The sequence below is a fragment of the Tachypleus tridentatus genome, chromosome 6 (genome assembly GCF_004210375.1).
Source record: "Tachypleus tridentatus isolate NWPU-2018 chromosome 6, ASM421037v1, whole genome shotgun sequence".
NCBI lineage: Eukaryota > Metazoa > Arthropoda > Merostomata > Xiphosura > Limulidae > Tachypleus > Tachypleus tridentatus.
This window is the reverse complement of record NC_134830.1, coordinates 81,513,577-81,541,116: the sequence shown is the minus strand read 5'-3', so window position 1 is coordinate 81,541,116 and position 27,540 is coordinate 81,513,577. Positions and strand designations below refer to the sequence as shown.

Below are 27,540 nucleotides of genomic sequence, written 5' to 3'. Positions count from 1 at the left end.
CTTAACACGCTTTGGCCATGCCGGGTCCACTATGTTAGTAATAATGAAATTTTGTTCTCAAACAATGCACTTTTTTCTACCCCATTTAGGCTGTTTTTGAATTTTAAATTTTGTAGAATGTGGGATACCTCCAATACTTACATTTTAAATGTTTATACTTAAGGTTATGATGATTTAAATATATTATTTATTACTTTTGTTATATATGACTTTTAGTTCGTATAGATACCATACTAATGACATAGTTCACATTCATGTGGTATCAGTTTTTCTCGACTCTTTTGCTGTAAATAAATACAAGTTTTTAGGTTTGTTTACAAATATATATTTTGGTTTCTGAGAAAATGATATGTAATATTTACACAAATGTATGTCACTTAATACGCAACCAATTGTAATTAAGATAAAGACAATAAGCATAGTTCACAATTTAATAAAGAGCATATGCCTTGCATCTAACTTATGTTACATGTAAAAATAATTGGTTTATTAAAAATATATTTGCTCATTAAAACTTCATTTTGTGTTTAAGAAATGTTTATTTGTTCATTAATATCAATTCAATTCTCTGAACAAATTCATCTGTTTTTGAGTTATATTGAAAATATGCAGTAAAAATGTTTACAGTTTTTATCGAAACTTTTATCAGGATTCATAATATACTGTGTACGATTATTGAGGAAGTTTTATAAATGACAGCTGCACATTAATCCTGCAAATTTTCAACTTCATAGTATGTTAATGATATGTGTATTAGGAAATTTGAGAAAAAGAAAGAAAGTTTACTGGCATCTTGCCATGAAGTTCATTTTCTTCACTTGACAGCTTTCTAGCAACATACAAATAATGCACATGTGTATCATGAAATCTGGAAAAAAGAATGTTTACAGGTTTATTGCTATCAGGTTACATGTGCTAAAGCTTATTATAAGTAGTAGAGTAACTGGTGAGTGTGAGTTCTATGCAAAACCTAAGAAATATAATAAAAATGCAGAGATCAAAATGACGATCTCTGATATGAAAAGAATCGTTTGTTGAAGTATAGTGGATATTATAGTGACTTTCCTCAGTATCTAGTGTTAGGTCAGCGTTTAAGTTTAATAGTGCAGCACAGACGACAAGAATGTCATCGGAAAGTTTAAGTAAAGATACTGGCGTTGTGCTGCTTAATATTTTGTAAACTTTCAGTCTGCTAACGCCTCTTTCTACATGGATGCGTGCATGAACAATACATCTTGTGGTTGTCATATCCTCGGCATTTAGTTGTGTCTTGTAATTTGTGAAAGCCGGAATGTTAAGTTTTACTCTTCTTGGGAACAATGAGTTATCAATACTAAAACTACTGTCTGTTATAATATTATCTCTAGCAAGAATGTACTTGAAATATGTACTTTTTACTGCAATAAATGAAATTTAAACAGGATTAAATAGGAACAGGTATTATGCAATTGCATATGTATTCATTTTGTGCGATTGTTTGAACAACCATTAATTACGCAAGAACTCCCTCCACCTTTTTACATTTTTCAGCGCTCCCCATGAAAATCATAAAAAGAAAAGATAAAAAAAAAAGTAAAAACAAAACGAAAAAATGATATTGTTTTGCTTACAACACGTGCTTTATCTTTCATTTTTGATAGGGCGGACGTACACGTCATAGATTAATGGCAACGATCATGGAAATTAGGTAGCGCGTGAATAAGTACATCAATAAAATATTAATAAAAAACATATAACTTTAAATGTTCAAAATAATCTGATTTAATCTGGCCGCTTCGGTCCAAGGAAACTCGCAAAACATTGTGAAATATTGTTTTACTACTATTTAAATTAGTTCTAATTGGGTGTCCAATATCCTATTAGCGGTTTGTGTAAACTAGTTTCAGTTCAATTATTTTTGTGGCCATATAAGCCCATCCTTCGCCAAGATGGGTAATAAATCTAATAAATATTGGATTATAAATTAACAATTGTGCACAATGTATTTTTATTTAATTTGTGAACTTTATGACTAGAGTTAGTAATTATGCAACATTCAGTACAGCACCCTACTCAGTTTTGTTCAGGAATCGTTCTTCCTCGATCTCAATGGAGAGCTGGTATAAAAATAATTTACTCTCTACAAAGTCATTATGATTAATTACAGTTCATTTTTATCTACCTGTACATTACAAGTCTATCATTAAGTCCACGGAAAGTAAAGCAAATGTGTTACCAAGTCTCGATAATGTTTTTTCTTCATTATCTTTCTCTTAACAAAGATTTATACATATTAGCAAATTTCGGTAAAAAATATATACATTACCAAAGTTCAGTAAATTTTTTTGTTCTATTCGGAAGGCTACGGTGAGCTAAAATTGATGCATTACTAGGACTAGGCAACGGTTTTTTAATTCTCTTTACAGTAACTAAACTAGATACATTACAAAGTCTCGATAATGTTTTTTTTTCTATACGGGGAACTATACGCATTACAAAATCTCCGTAATGCATTTTTTTTCTGTATTGTTGAGACTCAGTAATGTGTGGCTTTTACTGTAAGGTAGACTAGAGACATTATAAACTTTCAGTAATGTGTGGTTTTATTTTATTCGATAGTCAACTGTAGAAGTCAACTCGTGTCTTATGAAACTTTCAATATTATCTCTTAAACGAAGGAACTTCATTTCATGGTTTTAAAGCTTAGCAAAGTCAAAGGAGGGTGATTATGTCGATCCAATATGACAGAGTGAGTGTGTATTTTCTTATAGCGTAGCCATATTGGGCTATCTCCTGAATCCACCGCGGGGAAACGAACCACCTGATTTTAGCGTTGTAAATATGTAAACTTACGGCTGTGCCAGCGGGAAACTATTGAAATAACTTATGTTGAATAATATATCTTATAACTTTATCTTAGTCTGAGACAAAGAATGTAATATTTTAATATCCAGTATTTTAATTTTAAAATGTCTATTTGTTTCATGTAATCAACACTAAAGTCAAATTAGTCAAGTTAAAAGCTGTCTTTCCAAAGAGAAGAGTTGTCGAATTGTAATGTAATTAATTACTCACAAAATGAAACTCCTAGCGATTATATCTTATTATTACAAAATACAACTAATTTTTCACTGACTTTTATGTATTGTTGATTGATTAATAGGAGAGTTTCACTAACGTATACAACAAGTTGTACTTGTTCTACTTTGATGCAGAACTATTTTCAAGATGGAAGGATTGTCTCAAAGCGATTTCCATGAGCACTCGTAATCTTAATGTCCAATCTTACACAAAGAGATTATTCTTGAGCAATAACATTTTTGGTTACTACAATCATTTTAAAATTAGCTTCAAAACTAAACACAAAATTAAGCAAAATCTAAATGTTCAGTAAAAATCGTGTTTAATTGCTAAACCTATTCATAATTTTAGTCTGAAAGACACAACTTTGTAAAATATCAAACAAATAAAAAAAGTGTGGTGTTCATGTTGATTATGATATATTAAATAAGTGCAGCAAAATCGTATCACAAAAATATAAATAAGAAAAATATATTTAGATACTTCCCTTGTGAAATTTAATAGAAATTATAAAGCTAAGTATATGTCACAATAATAAATATAATATAATGTGTGCAAGTTTTGAAAGTATAATCTTCTTCATTAAGAAAAAAAGTTGTAGTGTTATAGATCACATTATTTGTTTATTCCTCGAATATAATACATTCTGTGACAGTTTTCTGAAAAACACATGATTATTTTACGATGAATAACACTCCAGTAAAAGACAGAAAATAAATAAATACAGGAATTTAAGATATTAGATTTAAAGAATAGTCATGTGTACCACATTACGACACAAAACCCCTACCTACATATAAAACAAGTAATACCCATAGCTATTGGAAATTATAATGTTACAATAAGGTTTATATTGATTTTCTTTTCGCAATACCAAATAATAATTTAGCAAATAGTAATAACGAGAAAACGTTTTTCTTTTTCTGATAGACTAAAATAATTGTAAGTAAAATTTCTAAATTTTTTTATAATATCATTCATTTATACAAATATGAATTACAAAGCATAATTATGCAGTGCTTTTCAGAAGAAACTTCCACTGAGCAATCAGTTAGTGTTTAAATGGCAACAACTTGCGATAATATGCATCAAATTGTTGCACGTAGAAATGTTTCTATACATGAGTACTTCTCATATATATATATATATAGGTTGTAAAATCTTGGAAGATACTAATCTGAGAAGGCGTCTACCTTGATTGGTAATGCAATGAATCTCAATAACATTGTTTATAAATTAAATACATAAAAGTAGTGTTTATAATGGTCGCTAACTTTACGGTTGATCTCTTGCCCGCAATTAGTTGAATGGAAAATAGTTTTATCTAACTAAAATGTTTGACAAAAACTGTTGACCAATTTAAATGATTAAATGAATTTTGAAATTTGTAATGTAAGAGTTCATAATATCTACATGTTATATACACAGGCCTATGCACTTTACTAATACGCAGTATTAATTTTGTATATAACTTCATATCAAACTATTAAACAAACAAAAACACTTAGTTTTATTTATTTATTAAGAAGAAAATTTTAAATGTAGTTCTTATAATTTTCTCTCGATTTATATTGAAATTTAAAAGTTTTATTGCATTCATTCGCATTAAATTTTTATTGAATACCAATAAGTTATTATAACGAAAAGTTAGTTAGAATTTTGATGTTACTGAAATAATAATATTATTGTAAACATGAGAACTGATTACGCTAAAATTTTAGGTTTGATTCTTGCGGTGGATACAATGTAAATAGTTCATTATGAAGCTTTACGCTTCACAACAAACAAACTGTTTTTTATTGCAGCATGACTTTAAAAAAAATGCCTTACTAGAAGCGATGTTCCTATTACAACTTTCGACTTAGAATCGTGCTTGACAACAGTTAATGGAAAACTACACAACATGAAGAGTAAAATGACTAACATGACTGAGGAAAATAAAATAACATTTTTTAATAACAAACCAAAAATCTCACGATTTACAGCTAGAATAAAATCAGTCTTGAAAGTAAGGTTAGATAATTCCATTTTAGTTACTTTACTTCTTTCTATTTTCGAACACCGAATTAATCGAATGAAATACCCAGTCTTTACAAACATTTTATTCTTCATAAATTATTCTTGTGATAACGCGAATTCAATGCAGCAATCTATACAAAATCGCAAGATACTCAACTTATATATAACTTACTTCACAAAGGTATACATTCAACAATGAGAAAAGTATTTTGTAATTCCTCAATTATTTATCTCCCTCGAAAAGCAGACAGACACACGCATCTGAATAAATGTCTCACTTGTAATACTAAAAACCTTCCAACCCATGATTTTTATTGTGCTGTACCATAATAAACATATGTAATGTAACATATTCTTTACGAATGCTGTGGCTTATATTATGTGGTTTCCTTAATTAAATCATTTATTAATTAATAAATAGCTCCAGAATTCCTGTTATGTACAAGTATTCTTGAGTTTAAAACGTCAGTTTCGCAGAAAAAAAGAAATACTCAGAATTTTCTTGTTTTACATTTCGGTTTTGTTTTCAGTGTTGGTCAATAAAAACATCTTGACACAATCACTCCTCTGTGACATGTCGCAATAATTAGTTTTATCTGCAAGTACTTTTGCTGACGAAGGCTTGAAAACTTGGACGATATATTTTTTTTTATTATCAACAAATCTTATTTACTGTATTTTCTTGAGGTACACAAATCAATAAAACAGATGCCAGCCTGAAACGTGTTTCAAACCTAAATGGAACTAAAATGTTTTTTGCTACGATTTTGAAGAACTCTCTGAAGACTTCGTAGATGGCAAAGTTGATGAGCTTGGTTGTTCAATGCCACCTGTAGCGCCTTCTGGTTGATCTACAAAAAAACAACAACACAAAGCTAAATGTCTTTTTTATGCTTTTCTTATTTCGAATTGCACGAAAAATAATCCATATTGTCTACCACAATATGTTGAATGCATTTATTAAAAGTAACAAAGATGGAAACCATTATGTAATCTAATTTTAAAGATCAATTTATAAGGCTTAAGGCATGAGCTTAGGACACGTGATACATACTTAAGATGTTAAATGTATATTTTTTATTATTTTCGAACTTAAAATAACCGCAAGGTATCTAAAGAACCTATTGAATTCAATACTCAACACTTAAGACTTATTTTCTTGAAACAAATAAAATACTCACAATAACTAATTAATTCAAAATAATAAGTAAATTAAATCAACAAGAAAAACGTGTCTTCTACGCAGTCTATTATGATTGTGAAAGTATTACTTATATATTTTATATTCGTATTTAAGTTTTCCCCCAATAATTCTTGGAAGCTCTTATTATTTATAAGGTTCGTGTCAGCGAACTTACAACTCTCAGAGCAAGACAGTTGACTGTTAAATTTTCAGTTTTATTTCTTTTTATTATTAGGAGAACGGCGCCCTCTTCCGTCCCTCCAAGATTCAAGAACCTGAGTCCTGAATTCAATTTCTATGATTAAGTTTGTAGGAAAGTGTTAAAGTATCAAAGTTGTTCTGAAAAGGCTTTTTGTTTTGGAAATGTACTGTTTATGATGTTCAATTTCAAAAGTATTATCCAGAAATAATTTTTATTAGTATGTTGTACATAGATGCAGAGAAAAAAAAATTAAAAAAAAAAAGATGATGAGACATTATATTTGTCCTAGTGTGTAACCGTTGGAAACTTGCATACTCGTAATTTACTAGAAAAGTACACAAACTCTGTTGATGCTCAATTTTCAATTAGCGTAAAGAGATCAAACAAAATTAGTAAATGAGTTGTTTCGAGGAAAAAACTTATGATATCTTCTTTAGAGGACCGTATAAATGATACTATACTTTATTATTGTACATGTTAGTTTCTAAGCTATTGTTACTATTATACCTAAGATATTCATTTATTGTAAAGAATTGAGAGTTAAAAGATAGGTCTACAGACAAACGAACTCAAGTCGTATTAAGCTGTTTGTTTTCGAATTTCGTGCAAATCTTCACGAGATTTACCTGCACTCGGCGTCACTAATTTAGCAATATAAGACTAAAAAAAAGGCAGGTAGTCATCACCACCCACCACTAACTCTTGGGCTACCCGTTTACCTAGGAATAGTGGGATTGAACGTCACATTAACACTCACCTACAGCTGTTTGGGGTGACGAGGATTCGAACCCGCGTCCTCATATTACCAGCGGAGCGCCCTAACCACTTGGCCATGCCGAGCCTTTGTATCAAAATGATTAGGTTAATAACCCTAGCCAAGGTAACGTTTCGCACAATTGGTTTATTTTTGGCTTGTCGTCAAGACAAACCATTTTTATCATCTTTAGGATTATCTAATAAATCACAAACACTTAAACTGATATATTTATAAAGCAAAAACAATGATAACTGCCACGACTTCTATATTGGAGAAACAAGTAGAAAAATGGAAACCAGATTCAAAGAGCATAAAAAGTCACCTTCACACGTTTTCGAACACTGCAAGTCAAATAAACACAACATAATCATAGAAAACACTCAAATACTAAATAAACAAACATAAACAAACGCAAAATTAAAGAAGCCTTACTTATACAACAACTTAAACCCAAAATAAACCAATATAAAGGAACGCCTTTATACCTATATTAATATAATAAAATAAATAAAATTATTCAAACATCTAATACCGCCCTCTACATTTCGACACACAGTTACACAACCCCTTTCAAACATGTGGTCAGCTTCCGGTCAGTTACCTCTTTCTTTGTGAACCTGACGATGACCGAAGAAGGTCGAAACGTTGTTCGCTCTTCTATGTAAAATATTTTCTCAACCCAAACGAGCCGTTTTTGCATATAAATATCCTGTTCAATACTTAGACCCACAACGTATCATTTCTTACTGACTTTCGCTGTTTGCAGCCAGTTGTAGAAACTTCAATCTCTCCTCATATTTTCATAAAGAGGCAGTTGTTAAAAATATTACAGTAGAAAAAATAATTTTCTTTATGAGTTAATGAATTATGAAAAGGACTGGCAATGAAAATGTTTTCTCTTTTTTATAGGTTAGATACTCATAATAGGCATATCGTTGTTTTTTTACAATCTTCTATCACTGTTATATAGTGCTGAATTAATCGCCTATAAATAATTGATGTAACATTTTGACGCCCCCGTAGCTAAAAGGGTGAGCATATTTGGTGTAACTGGGATTTGAACCTGCGATTCTCAGATGACGTGTCGACCGCTCTAAACAGTCATTATCAGGCTAAGGATCCAAGAGTTTTAGGTTTGAGAAGTGATGTCACTGAAAGAGTCTGTACTTTCAATTGTGTCTGTGTTATAAGAGTGACAGTCAATTTCCCTATTGGATTAAGAGTAACTGTGACAAGCTTCTGGTTCTGACGATTGATTGCCTTTTCTCTGGTCTTTAATACACAATTAGGGATGGCCGCGCCTGAGCCATAAGAGTCTCTGATCTGACTATTACGTCCATATGTGCATAAGGTGTAGTTCTCGTGAAGAAATAAACCTTGTCATTATGCATTCTGAGTAATAAGAAATAAGAAAGCTCGGCCTTAAGAATTCAAAAAAATATATTTTCCTCCTATTAAAGTATGTAAAAATATTTTACATCATCACTCCTTGATTTGTACTCATCTCATAACTTACATTTTGAGTATTAGCTTTGACATCTTTCACATTTAATAAAGTAGAATTAAATTTACATAAGTTAATTTTGATGTTAAAAATTGTTACTGTTTATTTGTAAAAGATTTTAAAGTATATAGCACTGTTGTTAAGAACTATATATCCCTAAGAAATTTTTTATAAATGAGATAATAGAAGACACAGTAATATTGCCCCAAAGCTAATAATTAATTTCATCTTTAGCGCAAAGCAAGAACAAATGTTCTTAGTACATGATAAGCGAGTTGCTACTCTCATGCACTGCGAATCAATATCAATATCATTTAAATTAATCAGTGTGAGATGAATGGGAAACCTAAGTAACTGAAGTAAAACATTAACGGCTCAATAGTTTTATATAAGATACATCTTTTTTTGTTATTCTAGTGAACTATATCACCAAATTAAAAAACAACAACAGTATCATTACCGATGTAATTTCTTGTAATGCCATTTAAAAGTAGAATGAGATTTATCTAAAAACAAATTATCGAGTATCACAGTAACTTCAGTAAAAGTATGTCTACTTAACAAGCTCTATAAAAATCAAAGCATACAAAACATCACATAATTCATTTTTAGCATTTTTTCTCAGTTGTTTTACATAAGTACGAACATTTTACGCAGATTTTATTCTATGATTTGTTGAGGATTTGTGTCAGGGTTTTATATATATATATATGTGTGTGTGTGTGGGCTGAGAATTCTTCTGCAGTAGGCGTTTGTGACTTTTTGGCGATAAATCCATCTGTTTTATATTATCGACTGAACAGTAATAAATGTCTTAGTGACTGTGATTTTGTTTGATAAAAAATGAAATATTAATTTATGAAATATCTCATCTGTCAAGTGACAAAATATTTTACACTAATTCAATACATGATAATTACGTACTATTTTTATTACTATATAGACAAAGGTACACGAAAACATATCACATAAATATCACGTTCTAAATATATAAGCTTATTTCGGCTCTTGTATGAGGCACAACATTTCTTACTGACAGTGGTATTACTCTGAAAGAAGTCTTCATTAATCTAAACACGGTTTGCGTGACGTTTTCATACATAAGGACAAGATCGCTACCAATGGCACCTAGATATAACACTGAATGTCATCCTGGTACTATACAGTTTTCAAAGAGTCGTTGAAGTTGATTTAGCCTTAGACCCACGGATCTAACTATTATGTTCAATTATTAACTCTTCCGTTGTCGTCGCTAGGCTGGTATGGTTTCCTGTAAAGTCACGACGATATTTTAATTCTTGATTATTCTATGAAAAGCATTGCATCGAATTCTGGATAGCTTAAGCCAAGTGGCTTTGAATCCTGTTTCGATGGTTATGCAATGAATCTGGGTGAACGATATCTTAATAGAAATTATCTGTGACCGAAACTAGCCTCTCCGAATCTAGTAGAAACAAGTTAGGTTGATGCAAAAGATCTAGGTTTGTTTTGAATGTCACAACAGAGCTTTTATACAATTTTAAATGGGTCTTTGTGAATTTGTATGGTGAGGAAGCCATTTTGTCGTGGGTTTGTCATTCTGTTTAATCCTTTTAATATGCCACCCCTTCAAACTTTCATAGATCCTGTATTGTATCTCAGGACGGCTGGTATGGGTATCAACAACACTTTCTCTTTGTCAAACTGAAGAAGACTTAAGAAGGTCGAAACGTTGTTTCTTGCTTTATTATTAAAAGTGTTAATACCCTTACTAGCCGTCCTGAGGTACATTTTGACTTCAAGTGAGTTTCTCGTCATCAGGAGATCATGTATTGTTTATAACCATGGAAACCAATACCCTGATTCATATCTAAAACATCATCATCAAAACATTGAGGTACTCCAGCTTATAGCATAATAAGGCCATATTTCAGTTTCTTTGGGTTAAATTATTTGGTATAATTGTGCAAAATATAGTTTAGCAAAAATCTGGATGTAAAAACGGCTCGTTTGGGTTGAGATTTTTTTTTTTATGTAGAGAAGCGAACAACTTTTCGACCTTCTTCGGTCATCGTCAGGTTCACAAAGAAAGAAAGAGGTAACTGACCGATAGCTGACCACATGTTTTAAGAAGGTTCTGTAACTAAGTGTAGGAATGTAGAGGGCGTGCTTAGATGTTTGAATATATATATGTATTAATATAGGTATAAAGGTGTTCCTTTGTATTAGTTTATTTTGGGCTTCAGTTGTTGTATAAGTAAGGCTTCTTTAATTTTGAGTTTGGTTATGTTTGTTTCTTTATTTAGTATTTGGGTGTTTTCTATGGTTTTGGGTGTATTCATTCGTGTTAATTATGACTACAGCGTTTCCTTTATCTGCTTTTAGAATTTTTATGTTTTTGTCTTGTTTTAGGTTTTTAATGAATTAATGTATCTTTTTGTAAGATTGTTTTTAGCTTTCTATTTTGTGAAATTATATTGATGGTTTTGTGAAAAAATTCTTTGAAAAAATTGTTTAAGATGTTGTTTTTAGATGTTTCTGGAATATATCCAAAAAATGAAGAACATCCTATCAGACACAAACAAATTTAAACCAATACACACAAATTCAACAAAGACACACGAAACGCAACTAAAGAAAATACTACTAAAAATGAAAAAAGCCAACACAATTTCAAAAACACTTTATTCCTACCAACGCAAAACCGACTCACGCACACCACAAATACCCTGAACCTCATAAACTAGATTGTCCACTATGACCAATAAAATATACATATGAATTGTTTAATTACAATCTTGGTAAATACATAACATGGGCATTCTCCAAATATTTTGTTTTGTTTGTTTTTTTTGGAATTTCGCACAAAGCTACTCGAGGGCTATCTGTGCTAGCCGTCCCTAATTTAGCAGTGTAAGACTAGAGGGAAGGCAGCTGGTCATCACCACCCACCGCCAACTCTTGGACTACTCTTTTACCAACGAATAGTGGGATTGACCGTCACATTATAACGCCCCCAAGGGTGGGAGGGCGAGCATGTTTAGCGCGACGCGGGCGCGAACCCGCGACCCTCGGATTACGAGTCGCACGCCTTACGCGCTAGGCCATGCCGGGCCTTCTCCAAATATGTAGCATCTGTCAGCTCATTCATCAAAGACTCTTTTAATTTCAAGTCTAATCTTAATCAACTTAATCATAAAGCCTTAATGGCCAGTTTCGATGTTATATCCCTCTTTACCGAAGTCTTAACTGCTGAAGCCTGCAAGATAGCTTTGGAACTCTATATCCGAGACCCTAATCCATCACTAGACATTCCCAGCAATAAATTGGCAACCCTCATAGAATTCAACACGATGAAGACAAACTTCATGTTCAACAACCACAACTTTATACAAACAAATAGCATAAGAATGAGCAATCCAGTATCAACAGTTTTAGCAAACATTTTCATGGCACAGATTGAATTGCAAGCGATTAATTCAGCCTTACACTCATCACTATACTGGTACAGATATGTTGACGATACAATTGCGGGACATCTACAGAACACATATTTAGTTTTTCAACCACGTTAACTCTATACACATTAAGTTCACCTATGAACAGAGAAAACTGACCAACTAGCATTTCTCAGTCCTAAGATCACAAGAACCGACGCACAATTCAAACCCATCGAAAAATCACCCATACTGGACTATACAGTCCCTGGAACTCAGCGCATGAAACAAAACAAAAACTCAACATATTAAAAAACCAAATAAACACAGCCATAAAACTATGCTCACCAGATAAAATTAACGACGAATTAAATAAATAAGACAATACTTCATCAACATCAATAAGTTTCCTCCATAAACCGTAGAAAACATTATACGCACTCACCTAGACAAAAAGCAAAATCAACTAACAAAAGTAAATCACGAAACCATATACTGCTGCATACCATATATTCCCGACATTTGGCGAAAACTAGTAACAAAACATGAGATTCCAGTTAATACCAAATTTATTCAAAGCCCAGGCACAAAATTGAGGTCTATACTATGTAAAAATATACACTGAGAAATACAACACTAACATTATATATAAAATACAATGTGATAACCGCTACGACTTCTGTATTGGAGAAACAAGTAGAAAAATGGAAACCAGATTAAAAGAACACAAAAAGTCACCTTCACACCTTTTCGAACACTGCAAAACGAATAAACACAACATAACCATAAAAAACACCCAAATACTAAATAAAGAAACAAACATAAACAAATGCAAAATTAAAGAAGCCTTACTTATACAACAACTCAAGCTCAAAATAAACCAATACAAAGGAACACCTTTATATCTATATTAATATACATATATATTCAAACATCTAAGCACGCCCTCTACATTCCTACACACAGTTACACAACCCCCTTCAAACATATGGTCAGCTATCGGTCAGTTAACTCTTTCTTTCTTTGTGAACCTGACGATGACCGAAGAAGGTCGAAATGTTCGCTCCTCTACATAAAAAAAATTTTCTCAACCCAAACGAACCGTTTTTATATATATATTTTTCTCTACAAGTGGGTTTTCTCGTTATCATTGAATGTTTAGCAAAATTCCTTTTACTTGAATTTACTTCAATGGTGATAAACGATAAATTACCAATAGCGGCAATTACTCAATCATTACTTGAAGTTAAAGTTTACAGCTTCCCATAACCTTCAAAGACTTAAAAATGTATATACATTGGATATTTGTTAGCTAGAAACACTGAAGTCTAGTAAAGTCTGAGTAGTAGATTGAATAAGGATGTCCAAGAAGGGATTACAAAGACAGGTTTTGAAGTAAGATGCTTTCATGAGAAAACTTATATTGGTTTATCTATTAATTTTGAAAGTCCCAAGTTCTTCAAGCTTAAAAATTTGACATTCTAAACCTTTCGTCTCATTAGCAATTTTTCTCTTTTTCAACAAGAACTGCAGAAAGAACAACTTATTTCTTTCATTTCATCAATGGCAATATTCAAACAACTCTGGATAAACTTTCAAGTAAAAAAAATATTTTTCGACTGTAAGTAAACTGAGCATACTGTTGATGTTATCATATATCAGTGACAGATAATTTATCTTAAAGTATCAACTTATACAACTTTTAGAAAATAATATCCACAGGTCATTCTTCTTACTATTTTCAGAAATTATTTCATAATTGCTAACTTTTTTGCATACAAGGACACATTTTCTAACTTCAAAGATCAATTATAGTGTACAAGTATACATTTTCCACGATTCTACAGTGGATAAAGAATCATAATTGAAACAAATATTTAAAAATCATCTGTTAATTATTTTGTTGGAAATTTATACTTTATTGTGAGAATCTACAATGTGCAATAACATGTCTTGACGATGACAAAAATGGCCAATTTGTTATAAATCCAATTCAGTTATATTGTTTGAGAAATGCATTTTTAGGTCAAATTCACTCCTCTGTTTGCATATTTTCTAAGTGAAACATATTGAGAGATGGACTTAAATAGTTGTACATGTAGAATAATGAAATGAAAAGGTACAATTTGTTTTCAATAAACAAAATATCTGAAACACTATATTAGACTGATGGAGTATATTAAATAAAACTGCAACCAATATTTGTATATAAAATTAGATAAAATTCGTATTCACAATATAAAATCACATTTTTATTAAGAATCGTCTAAACCTGTGTAAGTAATCGATCTGTGTTTTGCAACATTGCAATATAGTTGAGAACTGATGATACAGTAAATTATAAAATTAAATACATAATATAAATATTGTAACCTTTAGAATCTCGTGATAATTTCTGTAGAAGCAACAGACAATAATCATTTAGATCTATTCGTAAAAAACAAAACATTCTACGTGTAGGTTTACAGAAAAGTAGCTACTGTATTAAAATTATATACGAAGATCTAATACTTAAATTTTTTTACTATCTTTCGTAGTGTATGTTTTAAATATTTTTACATTGACCCATGGCCAAGCGTGTTACGGCGTGCGATTCGTAATCTGAGGGTCGCGGGTTCGCATCCCCGTCGTGCCAAACATGCTCGCCCTTTCAGCCGTGGGGGCGCTATAATGTGACGGTCAATCCCACTATTCCTTGGTAAAGAGTAGCCCAAGAGTTGGCGGTGGGTGGTGATGACTAGCTGCCTTCCCTCTAGTCTTACACTACTAAATTAGAGACGGCTAGCACATATAGCCCTCGAGTAGCTTTGTGCGAAATTTAAAAATAAACAAGCATTGACCCATATCTCGTGCACATTATAGAAGTAAAAAATACAGAAACATTTTGGTTTATGATATGGTCTTTAAAAAATATTTCAGTCTTATAGACATTTTTCCTAGATATATTAATAAAGTGTTTACTGAAGCTTAACAGTTTTATCAAAACTGAATTTTAGTGGTACCTATTGATCACAAATTTAGGACTGTCACATTAGAAAATGTTATTTATTATTATAGAGTTACATGTTTTATAATTGACTCTTTCTAATGTCACAAGTTTATTTATATTAATAGATTAATGTATAACTATAGCCTTATAAATAGTAAAATGTTTTAATTCGCTCATTGTAATGTTTTGTCGGGGAAATGTTATGGTTCCAAATAAACTAATCTATGTTTATTATAAAAACAAACAAACGAAACAATCCACCACTGATATGAAATGTAGTTGAAATATATATATATATATATTGGAATTGGAATATTTAGGGTGGGCTAAACGTTTAAGTCAAAAAATATGCCTGGGAAGACAGACAGTTAAAATAACCTACTACCATAATGATTTAGTACGATTCAGACACTTTGAACTGAATAACAAAATTAACTGCCACTTTGATCTCGCGCCTATCGCTATCCCTTCCCCCTCCCTAGTGGTACAGTGGTATGTCTATGGATGTGTACTGCTAGAAACTGGGTTTCGATATCTGTGATGAGCAGAGCACAGATAGCCCTTTATGCAGCTTTGTGCTTAGTAACAAAATAAATGTAAAAAACTGAATGTGAAAAACGCATTCTACATTAACGTAAAAATTATATAAGAGGCGATAATCTCACCATAACAAAATCCTATGGTTTACATTTAATTTCAAAACAGAGCTAAGAGGAACTTCCAATGCATATGAGTTATAAGTAGGGAGATATCAAAGTACTATATCTCTGACAGCTTTTAGATATTCCTATTGCTATACTTTAAATAGTGACATTTATGTTTTGTTAAAATAAAATTTAAATTTGCAAGTTCTGATTCAATGAGTTTAAACGATCTTAAAATATAAATACAGTATTTTATTAGCTAGATAGCACCCGATAGGTCAGAGTAAGTTTACAAACTTGCAATGCTAAAATCTGGGGCTCGATTCGCCGTAGTGAACATATCGCATATAGTATGGTATGTAATTTTGTGCTAATAAGACAGACAAAAAAGCAGCTACACATAAATGTTTTTCAATACAAAGTCCATAATAAAAATCTACAGAATGCATTAGTTTCATTTATAATTAAACAGCTATCTCTTTGATGAAAATGTGCCGTTTCGTTCAAATTATAGCAAGGCGATCGAATGAAAAGATATCCAACACGTGATTGTATAACTTCTCAAGCACCAGAAAATACCATTTGCGCGATTATCATTAGGAAATTATGGATTTTGTACGAAGAATACACATCATGCAAAAAAAGAAAAACTATACTGAACCAATAGTAGGTATTAAAACAAACGTATAACAGTAAATCCGTTACATTTTCATAAAAGTTACATAACAGATGATTGTCTTTATTTTACTTAAAAGGTATTTTTCATCATAGATACTTACAAAGCATCAAATAAGGTTAAGCTATTACATAAATGTTTTAGTTGCGAAGACTCAAACCTATCCCCCGCTGGTACAATGGTAAGTCTACGGATTTACAACGCTAATGTCAGGGGTTTAATTCCCCTCGGTGGACTCAGCAGATAAGACGATGTGGCTTTTCTATAAGGAAAACACAGGTAAATCTTATTTGGTTGAAAATATTTGTTTCTTTTAACCAAAAGTGTAAATCTGTCAGTACATAGAGAAATCAACACATATTTTTATCTATGGGCGTGTGTGTTTTAAGATAGTAAAGCCATATCGGGCTATCTGCTGAGTCTACCGAGGGGAATTGAAACCCTGATTTTAGCGTTGTAAATCCGTAGACTCACGGCTATACCCGCGAGAAACTTTTATCTATGGAAAATTCCTAATTCTACCATTATAAACAAGTATTTGCAAATTTTTAGTTAGGAAAATATTTACTAACCAGCTTGTCTCATATTTATATAAAAAGATTCAGTGCCTCTGTGTCATGTAACTCATAAATCGTTGGTCTCATCGACATCTGAGTAGTACCAAATGAATCGTTTCAGTTTCGGGGTTTGCATAAATTAAAAACATTCCACCCCGTTCCTTGGAAAAGACAAGGATTTCTCGAAAACCCTTTCTCTTAAACTGCTGGGCTTACAAAATTTTCAATAATTCTCGGCCACGAAGTTTGCACAAAGGTAAAACTATCCACTCAACCCCTTAGGGAATCCTAGTGTTTCGCGGAAATACTTTTATTGGGATTCACCGAAAGTGAACACTAAAGTTTTACATTAGAACACGTAAATAAATAGGTCTACTAATTACAGCTTATAACTTTGTTAAAAAAGAAACTTGCATTATAGCGGCCCTGTAAATGTGGACCATGGCCCACGGGTTTGCTAGTAAGATAATGGATTTGTGTGCTAACTGAAAGTGTGAGAATCGACATTTAGCCCTTGATTTTTTCTTATTTTTATGCAATATCGCTTGAAAGGAAAACACTAAAAAACTTAAAGGAATTTATCGGAAAGTTACGAAGAATATATGATAAGATTAATCAAGATATGCAACATATTTTTGGAAGCTTTTTAAGTTAGAACTAATAGGCTAAATATATACACCTGCTCATTTGTTAAACCGCTAATGATTAACTATTTAGCTGTAGTTATATTGCACACGGTTAATTTAATATGTTTCCAAATATTTTATAACTCACTTAAATGATAATTACATTACGTATATTGACGTGATACTTGTAAAACGTGTCATACGTAACGCATAAAATTTAACATTCTGTAAATTTCCGAAGCTTGACAACGTTATGTTCTGTCTTTATGTTAACCTTCTTTAACGATGATTCTTTGTTTGTTTTTAAAAGCTACACGAGAGCTATCTGCGCTAGCCATCCTTAGTAGTGTAAGACTAGAGAAAAGACAGCTAGTCATCACCACCCGCCACCAACTCTTGGGCTACTCTTTTACCAACGAATAATGGGATTGACCGTAACATTATAACGCCCCGACGGCTGAAAAGGCAATCAGGTTTAGTGTGACAGAGATTCAACTCGCGACCCTCAGATTACTAGTCGAGCACCTTAACCACCAGGCCATGCCGGGCCCTTTAAAGATGTGATTAAATCACTAAATTAATTGTAAAATATATTGTATTTTAAAATCAATAATCAAAGTCGCAACTCAGAAGCAAAATCTTTTTATTAACTATAAAACCGTTTGAATCAAATATTAATGTAATAATAGTGTCTGTAAATTAGTTTTGAATTGATACTTGTTTAACTGTGAATGTTTATATTAAAATCTTTACTTTAAGATGGTTCTTATAACTAAGAATTACAAATGTTTCATAAACCTAGCGTGTGTAGAAAGATTATTTAAAAGAAAATGGGCATTTTATGGTAATTTTTTTTCTCATGACGACGCAGGTGCAAGTTAGCCACAACAATGTAAGTTTAAATCCCAAGCTTATCTCATAAAGTTAATTTCAAGAAACATATCGAAAATAAAGTAACATTTCTAACTGCAAAGAGTATCAAATTAAAAATTTAGGATTATAAAGCCTAATTCGAAAAATTGCTTTTCGCCATAAATTGTTTTTTTGTGAATTTTGGGAAACCAACATATTTCCAGCATGAGAACAGACTGGTTTAATCTACTTACAGCAGAATCTCTCACAACCAGATCCTAATAAAACCAGAAAATTTTTCTAATTCCTGAATTTTCTTCACGTTTTAATCAATATATGTAAAACCAGTAAAGCAGAACAGCTCATTATCGGAAACAGGGTAAGTTTTCAGATTTTTTATTATTTGTGTTTCAACTGAACTTTCATCCCTGACAACATGACAGTCTTTCTCTGGCCTCAGTTTTTGAAAGCACACATAATTAATTTAAATTATGGATTGTTAATCCATAATACTATATTGGGATCTATTCTCTGCTTTCGCTGTTTCTTCAAACTCGGCATTGCCAGGTGGTTAAGGCACTCGACTCGTAATCTGAGGTTGCGGGTTCAAATCCCTGTCACACCAAACATGCTTGCCCTGTTAGCCGTTGGGGCGTTATAATGTCCCGGCCACTCCCAAAATTCGTTGATAAAAAAGTAGCCCAAGAGTTGGTGGTGGGTGGTGATGACTAGCTGCCTTCCCTGTAATATTACACTGATAATATTAAGTGATTAATTCCTGTTTAATTCATTATTTGACTTATTGTAACTTTGAATTGGCGAGTATCTTCCACAAGATAAGAATAAAAGAGAAAATGTTGGGATAATACATCAGATGTAGCATTTTAGACAGAAAGAACAAAAATTATTAACTGAAATAACAGTTACATCCTTAATTAATTTACCTTTTTTATCATTATGATGCAATAAGTTTTTATAAGTGTGTATCAATTAATAGAGCTTACAATATTTATTTATTTATTTTAGCGCGAAGCCATAATGGGTTTTCTGCACTCTGTCCACCACGGGGAATCAATTGTTGTAAGTCAGTAAGTTTAATGCTGATCCACCAGAAAAAAAAGAAAAAAAGATTATAACAAATTGCTTTATGATATTCAGAAATATTTGTGACATGTATGAAAACCACATAAGAGTACGAGCTGTAATAGGGAGCTTACGTTATATTAATAATTCCATTTGTTTAGCGATGCTTTAATAAGATAAACTAAAATTATAGTATGGGAAGTAGGAAACGTCTCCGAGGTTAGTTATAAAATAATGTTGTATATTTGGTATAAATCTTTGAAAAAGCCTGCATGGAATAACTCAGTCATAAAAACAGAATAGACATGCAACTGAGATAGTGTGAAAAGTATGTTCTACGATAACTAGTAGACAGAACAAATAGCTTTTTCTGATAAGCCTGACTGTTTTACTCCTTGAGGATTAGAAGCTAGACTAATTGCACATTAGCGATGCGAGGGTGGTGGTCTGAAATAAAACTTTTCTACATCAAAGTTTTAACGTTATATACAGCATTTGAAATATTTATGGAAAGAGTAACTAAAATGAGTACAAAAAGAGAATATTCTTGGAGTGCTCCTTCTCTGTTGTGTGAAAACAATCTACATTACAGCACAATCACGTACTGTGGTTGGCTGTTTTCTAATCAGTCAAACAATGCCACATCAATATAATGTTTATACAAAGTATATAATGTTTTCTAACCAGTCAAACAACACCACATCAGTATAATATTTTTAGAAAATATATAATGCATAAGTAGAAATCAAAGTTTTGATTGTTAAAAGCTTCTCTATGCAACAGATTGAAAACAATTTTAGGTTTAAATAGGAGTTGTATGGAAGCTCTAATGAGAGTATGAAAGTAACACTGATGATGATAGTGTTGAGGCAGAAAGCATACAAACTGTCCAAAGGGAATGTTTAGTAACTCAAGTTACAGTCTCTACACGATATACGATAAGCCGATGGCAATTTCAACAATGATATGTGAAATACTTGTATTACCTACAAAATTAGCATGAAGTGGCTCCAGTGGATGTGAACCTGTTCAAAACTCACGGCTAATGAGAGATAACCAAATTAGAGAAAAAACAAACTGAAATAGACATACACCAGGCTTTAAACAATAAAACAAATAGACCTGAGAGAGTATACTCTTTATGGATGAGTCTATATGTTAATTGTTTGGCAAGAATTAACATCAGTTTTTTCAATGATAAGTAAGAGAACGATATCGCTGTCAAAATACATTTAATGAAGCATGCTGGTAGACAGTACAAATATTGGTTGCATTTAAGCCAACAATGTTGGATATCTACATAAAATTGATTACATTCTAACTACAGACAGTACGATTCGATTATTATCCATCCTTTCATTCCCAGATAGGCATGGATTCATCTTGTAGAAAAAGAGTGATCCAAAGCAAGCGATACGTGGAAGAAGTTAGAACATAGATTACAACTAACCGTGACTTGATCTGTACAAAGTCTCTATATGAATATTGGTGAAGCTTTATGAACTTATATGGAAAGTAAAAAGGGTCAAATGAAAAACCAACTAACATGGCTGAATTGCGGGAAGTAATACGGGACATTTGGAACAATATTTCATAATCGTAAATTGCTTAAATTTATGATAGTACATAAAGAGGTTTTCTGCTGTATTTACAGAAAATAGATACCTCGTGCATAACACGACTTATCCGGTTTTTGATATTTTACCTAAGAATTTATTCTAGTAATGATGATTTGAACTATTCAGTTGTAATTACCTATTGTTTTATTACACTTTTACGTGTATCATCTGTGCGTTTCCTTAATTATTTCCAATATTGTACATACGAATATGTGAGTAGTGTATGTCATCTTTTTATCGTAAAGAATAACTTACAATAAATAAAACAAGTAAAGGAAGATATGCCACAATATAAAAAATGTACTGCTAAGTACACTAACATATTCATAAAACTGATTTTATCAGAAGTCGTACACGAAAGAAAGAAGAAGTATGGTCGACACTATTATTTCTTGATATGGAGTTACAGATGTTTAGGTTAAGAAAGCTTTTTTGCGTTCTGAAACATACTGGAACATTTTGACAAACGCTCGACGCGAAATGGTGGGTGTGCGATTTGAGTATTTTATATATTGTTTTGTATGTATGTGTTCTACTGTAGCCTATTTTTCTTGATGTTTTTCGGTTTAATCTTTCTATAGCGTTCTTAAGTTTCAAAAGGGGTTTGTTTTTTTCCAAAATATTTCACTGAGCAAACACTACGCTCAACTGCATATGTGACCGATTAACTGATTAAAGGTGAAAGAGCCATATGATCAAATGAAGATAAAGGTGCTACGTATCTACTTAAAATATTGTGTGATAAGTTTCAATTAAATTTGTGTTTAGTTAAATCCTTTAGGTACACCAGATGTTAAACAAGTAGCGGATTTAAGGTTTTGTGGGCCCTACATCCCATATAATTTTATATAGAATAAAATTATCGATAGACTTACATTAAGACTACAGGCACTGGGGCTTAACATCCTCTAGCCCCTACCTAAATATGCCACTGTGTTAAACTATTATATATACAAATAAAGAGGTTAGAGTAAAACATTACATATCGCCATTTTTCCAATGAACATTTTTCAAGAGTTCTTGATTTTTATACATTAAACACTCAAAAGCTATGCTAATCAAAACATCTAAAACACATTTCAACAAGTATATAAGCTGATTAATTTAAAACATCACAATTTGTGTATTCTCCCTTTCTCTCATTTTTTGTCTAAGACTTCTTGCCAATAATTGTTCGTTTTCCATAAAATGTAGCATTATAATAAAACGCCCATATTATCTAGCTTACTACCTCGCCTACAATTTCAAACAAAATGCTCTTCTTTTTATAAAATAACATACATAATATCAAATAGCTAAAACCGACCTGAACATGACATCTTCTGCATATCTTCTGTGAGTAAAGTTACGCCTGCATGACTCTCCTGACTGCGTATGTCCGGTACAGCGTTTCGTCGACCAGTACGACCAGTCTGAAGAAAAGCGCCAAAGGACGAGTTCTCCTTGGCCTCTGTCCCTGTGCTGGAATCATGGTTGACGTCCATTGGCCGAAGCTGTACAGAAAATAAGAAAATAATATTTTAAATGAAAATATTCAAGATCATTTGAAAATTAATCTAAAATCAGTCAAACTAAAATGTAAGGAAATGGCAACATCACATGACCTGAAATTATTACAATTTTACAAAAAATAAACATTTCACAGAAAAACTAGTTGTAACTTGATTACAAAGACATGTTATTTATCAGATTGCAAAGGGAATTAGAAAATTAATGATTTTTTAACATTCCCTTCGGTAGTTGGATTTCATTTTGAAAATTCAACTTTCAAGATATAAAAGTTTTGTTCCCAAAGAATAAACAACATAATAGATAAAATATTGAATAAAACAGTATTTTGTCAATCAATATGCTGCAGATTTGTATGCCGTCGATTTACTAATTGAGTTTAATGTTTTTCTGAATACTGTTACAAAGTAGAACAATGAATGTATTCATTTGTTATTTATCTCGTTATTGACTGTAAAACGACGTAAAATCAATTCTATTTTTTCAGTGTTCTTAAATCCTTATTTCATATCTATCATAAATGTTGTAGACTTTAGTCTAAAACAGGGGTGGTCAAACCGTGGCTCGCGAGCCACATGTGGCTCTTTCTCATATAATGTGTGGCTCGCGGAATTATGTTGGCTGAACTCCTTTTTGCATAACAATTAATATAAAGAATAAATAAAAAAAATTCAAGCTTTATAATTATTCACTGGATTAAAACGTAAGTTTAATGTTCATGGTGAGTAAATATATTCAAGAATTTAAATCCTTATTTTAATGATAGATTTGAGTTGGGGATTAAAGAAATTTCGGATCAGCAAGGATTACGGAGGAATTTTACTGGATAATCAGTAATCGTACAAGCCGGTTCCGATAATGTTAGTTTTCGTGAGCATGACTTGCGATCGCGGGATTGTGACGTGTGTGGCTGTGTTGCGGGCAGTGAAATTAGCGGAGTGTTAGGGTGATACTGGGCGGTGTAGAGTTTGGTTGCGTTGCGCTTGTTGGAGCTTACTGTTTCTTTTACTTTGTTTTTTAGAAGCGTCTGTGAAAATTCTGTGAAGGAAGATAGTGTCATCAAATTGTAAGAGGCGAAAGTATGAAGATGAAAACAGAAGATTTTAAACCAGAGTGGGAGGAAGATTTTGCACTCACCGTTAAAGGAGGTAAACCTCAGTGTCTTATCTGCAACGTGTTACTCAGACATTACAAAGCCAGTAACTTGAAACTCCACTATGAAACAAATCACCAAAACTTTTCGTCTGATTATTCATCTAAATCAGAATTACAGGAGAAAACAGGTTAACTGTATTAAAACCATCACTAAATAGCCAGTAGACACTGTTGACAACGTTCAGTAAGAAAGTTGATACAATGACTGAAGCTAGTTTTGATATATCATGGTATATTGCTCGTGCTAAACGCCCATATTCTGATGGTGAATTTGTCAAGAAAAATATAGCTAAACTTGTTGCAGTATTAGATCCAAATAACACAAAACGTCAGCGACTAATAGCACAAACACCAGCTTCACGCCACACAACAGAGATATATCTCCCACATCAGTGCTGATGTTGCAGGCAAAATGCAAAATGATTTAAAGAATTCCCTTGCTTAGCCCTTGATGAATCTACAGACATACAAGACAACGCACAACTGGTGGTATTTGTTCGTTATGTTTCCTCTGATGTAATTGTGAAAGAAGAGATGTTGGACTTAGTGGCACTAAAAAAAGAACTCTGGTGTTGACTTTAAAAATGCGCTTAACAGAGCCGTAACAAATGCTAATATTTCACTGGGTAAACTCGTCGCTATTGCAACAGATGGAGCACCTGCAATGGTGGGAAAAAATGCAGGATTAATTGCACTTATGAAAAGTGATCCCAGTTTTTTAGAGTTTCTCCATGTCTGTTGTATTATTTATTAATTGTGAACACAGATACTTAAAGTAAGAAGATGTTATGAAATTTAAGTCAATTTCATAGGCTTAAATGGGAAGACCCACCGACAGTTCAAACATTTTATTCAAGAACTGGTGCTTGAAGATAAACCCAGTGATGTCTGTTTGTGGATGTCTGAATAGGTTTGTGGAGCTGTTGGAACCTATTGTTATTTTACTTGAAGAAAAGAAAAGATTCTATTCTCAACTGGGAAATGATAAATGGATGCAAGATATAATGTTCCTTACTGATATAATGAATCATCTACAAACTCTCAACTTGGCATTCCATGAGAAGGATACGATTGTTTCTGATCTTACTCAGACAATTTTCAGCTTTCAGAATAAAATAAGACTTTTTCAAAGAGACATATTGTCAAGAAACTTCAGTTACTTTCCCAATCTCAAAAGGAGAGTAAATACATTCCCTGATATTGAAATATACCACAAACTGGAAGAATACAAAGATAAAATACAGGGACTGCTTGATAGTTTCCTAGACAGGTTTGAGGATTTGCAGAAGCTGAAGTCCTGCTTCGCCTCTCTTGTAAATCTATTCATGGTTGATGTGATCAATGATGGCTGTCCAATTCTCAAATTTTTGGTTACAAAATTATCTGCTGTGGAAATAGAACTACAGGAGGACTTGGGTTTAAAGATGGTTGATGTTCCTTACTGATATAATGAATCATCTACAAACTCTCAACTTGGCATGGTTGATGCCAAATTCATGGTTGATGTGATCAATGATGGCTGTCCAATTCTCAAATTTTTGGTTACAAAATTATCTGCTGTGGAAATAGAACTACAGGAGGACTTGGGTTTAAAGATGGTTGATGTTCCTTACTGATATAATGAATCATCTACAAACTCTCAACTTGGCATGGTTGATGCCAAATTCATGGTTGATGTGATCAATGATGGCTGTCCAATTCTCAAATTTTGGTTACAAAATTATCTGCTGTGGAAATAGAACTACAGGAGGACTTGGGTTTAAAGATGGTTGATGTTCCTTACTGATATAATGAATCATCTACAAACTCTCAACTTGGCATGGTTGATGCCAAATTCATGGTTGATGTGATCAATGATGGCTGTCCAATTCTCAAATTTTTGGTTACAAAATTATCTGCTGTGGAAATAGAACTACAGGAGGACTTGGGTTTAAAGATGATCTATAAATCCCATTCTAGAATTGAGTTCTGGAAGCAAGTTCCAGAAATAAAATATCCTGAACAGAAGAAAACCAGTGTGCGACTCATCTCAGTTTCAGTACAACATACTGCTGTGAATCACTGTACTCTGTAATGAAGTTTGTGAAGTCGAAGTATCGTGCAATCCTTATAAATCAACACCTGACGGAGCTAATTCGTACAGTCTTGACAACATATCAGCCGGAATTTCAACGACTCACAACCAAGATGAAAACTCACAAGACCTCTACTAACAGTAAATAGCCTGATAATTGTATCAATGTCTTTTTGTGTCAGAAAAATATTATAATAAGACTAAAATTTCGTAAGGTGGTACCTGATTAAAATATCTCTAATTGTATTGTTTTACATATTTTCCTCCATGTTTTGACCAGATATTTACTAAGACAAATAAATATAATTAAAAATATATGTTTTTACCATTTTTATTTTTATTTTCAGCAGTTTCATTTAATGTTAATGAAATGAAAATTTCTATATTTTTCTTAGATGTTTCCATAGTTCACTACCATATTAAACACGCTCAGTATAGTTAAAACAGTAATCAGCCAGGATTTTGAAAACATTTGGTTTATATATATATGTACTTTGTGATTATTGAAACTAATACAAATTAACAGTTTAAAAACTACACACATGAACAAATATTATTACTTACATGTATTTCTTAATGTTTATACATAATTTATATAACAAAATATGCATGTAACAGTAAAAACATGTGTGTAATATCTGTTCATGTCTTGTGACTCTCAAACATCTGAAGTGAATCATATGTGGCTCTTACGTTAAGTAAGTTTCGCCACCTCTGGTATAAAGTCTGGGAGAAAGAAGGGAAGGTTTGATAATAGATACATATTTGCGATGACCAGGTTGTAATATTTAACTAAGTTTTAAAATATCTCGAAGAACTCCAAATAAACTTTAAAGTCCCTTTTATTTTTATTTGCGTTTGTGATATTTAGATAAACCATGAATGAGTATAAAGTTCGGGCACATGTTACATTTAATGTAGGTTTAAGCTGCCGAACACAGGTTAGTTTTTGCAGCATTTATCTCTTAAATAAATCACGTGTAAGTTATTAAAACAAATGATCGATATTAATAAGAAAACTCACAAATATTTGTCCTTGTAATTGACTTACTAGTAAGACCAATGCCTTAAGTTTGCACATACTTTATATCTTTTGAATTCAAAGACCCATAACCATGTTTTAAATCTGAATGACACAACATGTGTACATGAGTTAACTGTTAGCTCAGCGACATCTAGAATTCAGATACAAGCCTGTAACTTTAAACTACTGAATAGAAGAAAAGTAGAACAGCTATCGATACAAGGAATATTTTTGATTCCTTGAACTGAAGAATGAAAATGATTGTTACTCTTATAATTCACCCACATAAAAACGTACCGAGTGTGTTCAGTGAGTCATGAACCTTCTGTCCACAGCCCAGAATGTTAACTAAACCACAACCAATTCTATATTCAACTATGGAACCTTATCAATATATGATTAAGAAAATAAGAGAAAAAAATACGCTTGAAACCTGTCCCGTTATCAAATTAGACTAACGCAAAAAACATCACGCTAATGCACCTCTATTCAACATTCGTTTATCAATTATTCCTTTGATTGTTACTTCCTTTCATAACGAAGTTATCGCATGGTAGGACACACGACATTTTAAATTTTATTTGAAGTAAC

General features: G+C 32.1%; 1 protein-coding gene across 4 annotated transcripts in view; it reads right to left on the bottom strand.

Annotated features, from left to right (window-relative positions):
• Nucleotides 1-3,669: 3,669 nt before the first annotated feature.
• Nucleotides 3,670-27,540, bottom strand: part of LOC143252913 (cAMP-dependent protein kinase inhibitor gamma-like) — a 74,530-nt gene continuing 50,659 nt past the window's right edge. For all 4 annotated transcript variants that reach the window (XM_076505758.1, XM_076505759.1, XM_076505760.1 and 1 more), the window contains exons 2-3: nt 22,494-22,680; nt 3,670-5,930 (exon numbers count right to left, since the gene is read on the bottom strand). In XM_076505758.1, the coding sequence (XP_076361873.1) occupies nt 5,839-5,930; nt 22,494-22,671 (270 nt within the window). In that variant the 5' untranslated portion in view covers nt 22,672-22,680 and the 3' untranslated portion in view covers nt 3,670-5,838. The remainder of the gene's footprint in view (nt 5,931-22,493; nt 22,681-27,540) is intronic.